Raw genomic sequence first — 7564 nt, forward strand, 5'->3', positions numbered from 1 at the left:
TTATTTCCTGTCCTCGAACTAGGTGCCCTCTCAGATTCTTCAGGAGATGTGGGGCATCTGCCAAAAAATATAAGTGCCGCCCATTGCCACATGGGTGAGGGCAAGAAGTTCTCGGTTTCCCATACTTGGAAGCATGAATTCCACATAGTCGCCAGATAGCAGTGTTTCCGGGCCCCATGTCTGTCACCACTGCACTCACTGTTACACCAGCACTTTCTGCTCTTCGTATCACATTGAAAAGGCACTGTTTAACTTGCTCGGCATCAAAGGAGGAGGCTGTTAGAAAAGACGTGAAACAATTATTGTTTATACATCAAAGCTGTGTATGTACAAAATTCATTTTGAACCTGTAAAATGTCTCAGTGTGCTTACTCTGAATAAAACAAAAATTGAGGGACCCTTAAGCTTCTCCTTTAAGAGTTGAACGCGATTGCGATTTCCAGCCCCATATGTGTGAGTAACAGAGTGTGTGCACTAGGACGTGCGCCATAATGGGTCGAGTGCTTTTAACCAGGAGAAATCATGCTCGTGAAACTGCCAAATTTGCGATGCACCCACTACGTGGTCTTAACAGAGTATGCGCATTAATGTGCGAGCCTTTTGTAATGGGTGGCCGGCTTTAAATCACCAACTCTGTCTGAACGCTTTGTAATGGTTGGGCTTTGAAAACACCCCCTCATTGCGCAGTTCACATCTTTTGACACCTGATGTGATTCTACACTTCTGCCAGGCAATATTAAATGTGCTAAGAGGACCCCTTCCACTACATAACACTTATATAGTGTGCTTATGCGACATAGTTTCAAGCAGCATGGTGGCTCAGTGGTAGAAAACCTGCTTCCCACCCAGACAACCCAGACAACCCGGGTTCGATTTTCACTTGGACTGAAGTTTTTATTATTTATTTTAGTTGCAGCTTTCTCAATTTTTCGGTCACGGATGATTTCTCGCTCACAACCAACGCGCCGAAGCCGACGTACACGGCGAAATTTCTGCGAAACAAGCTCTCTAACGCTATCGCATTAATAATACTACCTTTCTTGCGAACGTAACAGACCTTGGCTTCAATCGTAAAAACTCAGATGGCAATTGCAACAGTACAAAGATACAGAATTGGCCAGAAGATATTCACAGCTAATATGTTTTACAAATGGAAACGCCTTCCTTTTATGTTCAGAAATAGTACACACTGACGTGTGCATTCTTTTCTTTTTTTTTAAGGAGACAGGACTTTACCATTAAAGCTTTTGTTATGGTAACTAAGTGGTAGCTTAATGCCGAAAGTGATGTGCTGCTGGGTCCAAGGACATGGATTAAATTCCATGTAAATATTGCCATAATACAAAAGTAAGATGTGAAAACACTGGTGCACTCAAATTTACATACAGGTTAAAAACCCCATTGATTAAAATTATTCTACATAGTGCTCCATAATAAAAATGTGGCTCTGGCATGCGAAGAACCACTTCTTTTTTTATAGGTAAGACACAAAAATTGATACAAAGTGAAAAACGGCAACAGCTTTGTAAAGTGCAACCCTTACATGTGAAATGGTAAGCAACAGCTTGCTTCCAGCGACTTGTGATGCCCGCCAACATGAACACGAGAGCATGGGTAGCAAGTGCCTCTTTGGTAGCTGCGTTTGATGGCCCTATTGTTGGCTGCCCTGAAAAGTTCATTGACGTACAATATGAGATTAACACACAGCTGAATCCTAGGGTCAATGAGAGCAATGGCTGAGAGTAGCAACACGCATGCGTTGACATGAGAAGTAACATTTCGCTGCAATTGCTGTACATTTAAAGACAAGAAGGTATACCGGGTGGTGTATCGTAATGATATAAACATGTTATCTTTTTTGGCGTAACAGCTTCCTTTTGGTCACCAAACAAAGTGCCTTTAGCGCTAAGCTGTTCTGCACTGGGGAGCTGAACCGCAAATGAAGCACTAACATCCACAGTCATACCTATAATGCTTCCGGTTGACGCATCATAATCAAGCCCTGGTGAGATTTGAATCTCATCCATCAGGACACATGCATGACGTTCCTCTGCTTGCATCCCAGCCACTTTCTGCTCCAAAGCGGCAAAAACTTCTTCAAGGATACCTGCAAAACATTTCTTACATCAACATCTCGGGGAGAAAACAGGTCTGTAACGTGCAGCCACAAAAAACAAGGATTTTAGAGCAATCAGCCATATTTACCAGGAGTGAACTTAATGTGTTCTGTCTGCCGTTGCAAAGTTCTTTTTGCTGGGAGAGGTACAACATTTTCTTTAACGAAGTCATACCCCTTGCTACCACAAGCAACCTTCAATTGCAGGGCTTTTTGGAGGGATTCGGGGGACCAAGAACTTCCCCGCATGGAGCCTTTTTCAAGAACACGGATCTGATCGTCAGACAGCACCCGCCTACAGTGTTCTCGAAGTAGCTCTCTGTCTTTTTCAGCCTGGAGCCGCCGCTTTTTTTCTACATTCAGCTTACGCTCTAGCTCGAGCACACGGTCCTTTAACTTCATGCAGGATGCACATCCTGCTCAAATTCGAAAAGAAAAACCATAAGTGCATGACTTTTTCACAAGGGCTCCAAAAACTGATATGCTCATCATAAAACATTGGAACCTAATCACTTTTTGTACATTTTAACTTTATTCCTACAGATAACGGAGAGAAAATTTTGAAGCACTTTGGGCAACCTGGTTTCAGTGGTAGTACGCATGATATCATAAGCATCATTTAGAGACATTAATCAGGAAGGGCAGACGTGACCATGTTCATCATGCTATTGCCAACCGTCCATGCTTTCAGTACGTGTTATGAGTAACTGAAATACTAGTAGAAAGATGGCTTTTGGATGTGTTTTGTCTTGATAACCAAACCACAATTGATGCAAGAATAGCAACAACATAGCTACCAATGAACAAATTTGCAATAGTGCTTAACAACCCTCTCTGCTTCAATATCTTACCTGCAAGCATGGAAGGCAGGCTAAAAGGAAATGTAGGTGTGCCTGAATATTCGGGCATTGTTAAATCTGTAAAAATATAAAAGCACGAACATGTTTTTATGCAAGTGCCTGGCAAGGCCATCTAAAAGGAACTGTCACATTGAAACAATTCTGCAGATAAACCTAGTAGTAACTAAAAGGTAACAGTAATATGTTGCCAAGCAACCTTTGTAAAGACGACTGCTGTGATATTGCATGCACATGCTGAGGGAGCCTCCGATTTAGATCTGGCTGGCTTTTGTAGCAAAAAAGGGGCCTTAAGTGGTCAACTTTATTTTTAGATATATTTATGATGCATAATTGGTATGTCTCATTTCTGCAAATTAGTTCATTTCAGTGGCTGTCATCACGAGCTTTTCATGAGCAATGATAACTCAACACGTGCCCACAACGCCACGACTAAACGTAAACTCAGCTTCATCTCACATGACTGAGAGCTGTGGTTCTGAGGCAACACACGCTTCTGGTTTTTTGGCGTCTGCAGGGAAAATATACTTGTTGAAGAAAACAAAAAAGGAAGTTTCGGATACACTTTTGGAGGGAATTAAGCCAACAGTTTGTATGCGTTGTTTTCCCCAACTGCAGAAGCTAAAGCAACATAAAGCCCCAACACATCAACTGACATTTCTCAAAATTCTGCCTACTGTCTTACCGATGGGTGTCGATTTCATGTCACTGCAAGGAGTGGAAGCATTGTAGGTGTCCGACTCAACTTCCATTTTGATTCCTTCTGAAAAAAAAATGTCAACAATCCCATCACAAAATCGTGACTGCGCTCACAAGCAGAGATTTGTAAACCTGTTCCTGTATTAGAGGAACAGGTACACAGGCATGCACATGCTGAGGGAGCCTCCGATTTAGATCTGGCTGGCTTTTGTAGCAGAAAAGGGGCCTTAAGTAGTCATCTTTACGTTTAGATATATTTATGATGCATAATTGGTATGTCTCATTTCTGCAAATTAGTTCATTTCAGTGGCTGTCATCACGAGCTTTTCATGAGCAATGATAACTCAACACGTGCCCACAACGCCACGACTAAACGTAAACTCAGCTTCATCTCACCTTCTGACATGACTGAGAGCTGTGGCTCTGAGGCAACACACGCTTCTGGTTTTTTGGCGTCTGCAGGGAAAATATACTTGTTGAAGAAAACAAAAAAGGAAGTTTCGGAGACACTTTTGGAGGGAATTAAGCGAACAGTTTGAATGCGTTGTTTTCCCCAACTGCAGAAGCTAATACAACATAAAGCCCCAACACATCAACTGACATTTCTCAAAATTCTGCCTACTGTCTTACCGATGGGTGTCGATTTCATGTCACTGCAAGGAGTGGAAGCATTGTAGGTGTCCGACTGAACTTCCATTTTGATTCCTTCTGAAAAAAATGTCAACAATCCCATCACAAAATCGTGACTGCGCTCACAAGCAGAGATTTGTAAACCTGTTCCTGTATTAGAGGAACAGGTACACAGGCATGCACATGCTGAGGGAGCCTCCGATTTAGATCTGGCTGGCTTTTGTAGCAAAAAAGGGGCCTTAAGTGGTCAACTTTACGTTTAGATATATTTATGATGCATAATTGGTATGTCTCATTTCTGCAAATTAGTTCATTTCAGTGGCTGTCATCACGAGCTTTTCATGAGCAATGATAACTCAACACGTGCCCACAACGCCACGACTAAACGTAAACTCAACTTCATCTCACCTTCTGACATGACTGAGAGCTGTGGTTCTGAGGCAACACACGCTTCTGGTTTTTTGGCGTCTGCAGGGAAAATATACTTGTTGAAGAAAACAAAAAAGGAAGTTTCGGATACACTTTTGGAGGGAATTAAGTGAACGGTTTGTATGTGTTGTTTTCCCCAACTGCAGAAGCTAATGCAACATAAAGCCCCAACACATCAACTGACATTTCTCAAAATTCTGCCTACTGTCTTACCGATGGGTGTCGATTTCATGTCACAGCAAGGAGTGGAGGCATTGCAGGTGTCCAACTGAACTTCCATTTTGATTCCTTCTGAAAAAAAATGTCAACAATCCCATCACAAAATCGTGACTGTGCTCACAAGAAGAGATTTGTAAACCTGTTGCTGTATTGGAGGAACTTTCACTTGGTATGTCACCAGCCGTGCATGGCGATTCTGACGGTGCAGAAACTGCAATGCAATGAGCAAAGTAGATTACTATGGGCAGAAAGGATAAGCTGGAATGAAAAGTAAAAACTTGAACCACTATTTCTATAACACTCACAGCTGAAGATGCTGGGGATGGCATCTGGCTTCAGCCGTTTCTTCCCTTTTACAAGGACCTCCTCAAACTGATCTTGGCTGAAGTGATCCTGTATAAAAACAGAGTTCATTAACCATTCTGAGCATGGAGATGCTTATGCTAGGGTTACTGTATATGCAAATGCAGCAGCTAGTTCAGACAGTAATAAAATAATTGTTGAGGTTTAACATTTCAAAACCCACGTTATGATTATGAGGGATGCCGTAGTGGTGGGGTGGGCTCCGAAAATTTCGACCACAGACAAGATGGAGTGGTATGAAATGCAGGATATGACTAATGCAAGCTATTTCCTTGCACCACTTCCCTGCTCCTACTCTCTAAATGTGTATGTTATCTAGTTAGAGAGCGCACATTACAAACACACATTTTCGATTTGGTCGTGCTACCCGAGCAGAGTGTGAAATTATATGTTGTGTGCTCGTTTCTGTTAAGAGTCCGCTGTAATGTTTCGTGCAAAAGTTCATTACGCAACATCCGCCGTTTTTCTAATGCCTCACAGAAAGTCAGTGCCAACTTCGCTCTTCGAATGTGAGCTCGAGTCGGACTGAACTTCGGTCCGTAGAGATAAACCGGTTTTCAAAACTCGTTCGTGTGTTCTTAAGTGCTCAGATGACGGGCCTTACGAATGCGTTGAATTTTTGGCAACTTAATTGGTCGGTTCGCAACAGCACACTTTTTTTTATTGCTTTTGCCACAGTAGCCCATTCGTCTCGTGAGCGTTAATGCAACGTTCGCACCTAGTATGCTACTTGTAGGACCGAAACGGTCGTCTGACTGTCGAGGACGGGCGGCGTAAGCAAAGGCAGCATCTGCACGTAAAACTACACACCGTTAATGCAACGCTTCCGTCGACCTTGGCAGTTCCCGACCCCATTGTTGTCGCAAACTTAATTCGATAACAGGTGGTGGAGGGTAAAAACATGGAGCGGCGACCTAGAACGTCGGTCCGCAGCGTAACAAGACGCACCACGCGCACTAAGCCTCTTTTTCCTAAAAATGAGACGCCCGCTCATTCTGAGCGCACAGTCAAGGCATTAAAGACCCAGAAATGCATTACCTCGCATATTCTTGCTCCTCTTCCTGCCGGCTTCTGACGTTTCATGCGCAGCAGCCACTTGAGGCGGCGACGCACGACGGAGACAGACTTGCCACATGGAATCGAGAAGAAGGCCTTTCCGTGCTCTTCTCGGTTCGTGCAGTGGGGAGCGCAGCATCCTGTCATTGTCGCAACTTCGCAACACTGAGTCAGGGCGCTGCGCCGCGCAGACGTTCGCAAAAACGGACAGCACAAGACACCACCACAACAACGACAAACCAAACTCAGCCGGACCGCCTTGTGCTTCGCCGGACGGCTTGATACAGCGGTGGTGGCGCGGCGATCGCCAGCACCCGCGCGGCCGTGAAGTTGGCTTTCCCTAAAAAGGATGCTTTTTGCGCACGTGAGCGCGCTGGGCGAATGGTGGCGCGAGCGGCGAGTTCTGTCAGAGGCGCAACTCTGCTACCTAAAGGTAGCATATACAGTAACTCTAACTCTACCGCTGCCCTAGCGAAGGCGTCCCTAGCGGCAAGAAGCGCAAATTTAGCGGGATGCTCTCACGCGCTCGTAAAGGGGTGAATTCGAGGAACGATGCCGTTTACGATTATACTGTTACGGGGAGACGACAGAAGAAGGCTGTATTTACAGTAATGACACAATCACAGAGACAGGGGTGACAACCAAGATGGCGAAAGCAGCAACGAACACGTCCTCTTCCTCTTCGTCCTCTATGGACGCGGCACATAACATTACCCGCCGGCGGTGAAAGCACCGGCTCGGTGCGCCCAGGCAAAGACGGTCGCGAGGATGGTCACTATACACACGTGTCGGTGGGTTCCGGTATGTGATAGGGCTTCAGACGGACAACGTGAACAATGTCGGTGCGGGGCTGAGTCGACGAGGACGAAGACAATGGCTCGATTTCATACGTCACGTCGGTCACTTGGCGGCATACACGATATGGTCCGGTGTACGGGAAGAGGAGCTTTTCAGAAAGCCCAACACGTCGTGCTGGAGAGCAAAGGAGGACAACAGATCCAGGAAGAAAGTGGGCGTTTCTGTGACGGCGATCGTAGCGAGATTGTTGGCCCGCTTGCGATTCGGTTAACCGAACGCGCGCAACTTGACGTGCATGGTCGGCGCGGGCAATGAGCGTACTCAGTAGGTGGGTACATGGAAGGCGGCATCATCGTGTCCAAAGGCAACACTGGATTTCGGCCGAATAAAAGAAAGA

The 7564-nt window shown here is 45.1% G+C and overlaps 1 protein-coding gene across 1 annotated transcript; it reads right to left on the minus strand.

Annotated features, from left to right (window-relative positions):
* Positions 1-3428: 3428 nt before the first annotated feature.
* Positions 3429-6567, minus strand: LOC119397129 (THAP domain-containing protein 7-like). Its single transcript, XM_037664569.2, has 6 exons — positions 6352-6567; positions 5256-5343; positions 5090-5161; positions 4303-4380; positions 3659-3736; positions 3429-3484 (listed from the first exon to the last, which is right to left on the minus strand). Exons 1-6 carry the CDS (start codon positions 6514-6516, stop codon positions 3429-3431), a joined length of 537 nt encoding a protein of 178 aa, XP_037520497.2. The 5' UTR covers positions 6517-6567.
* Between the last annotated feature and the right edge of the window lie 997 nt (positions 6568-7564).

Source organism: Rhipicephalus sanguineus, chromosome 6 (assembly GCF_013339695.2).
Source record: "Rhipicephalus sanguineus isolate Rsan-2018 chromosome 6, BIME_Rsan_1.4, whole genome shotgun sequence".
Classification (NCBI taxonomy): Eukaryota; Metazoa; Arthropoda; class Arachnida; order Ixodida; family Ixodidae; genus Rhipicephalus; species Rhipicephalus sanguineus.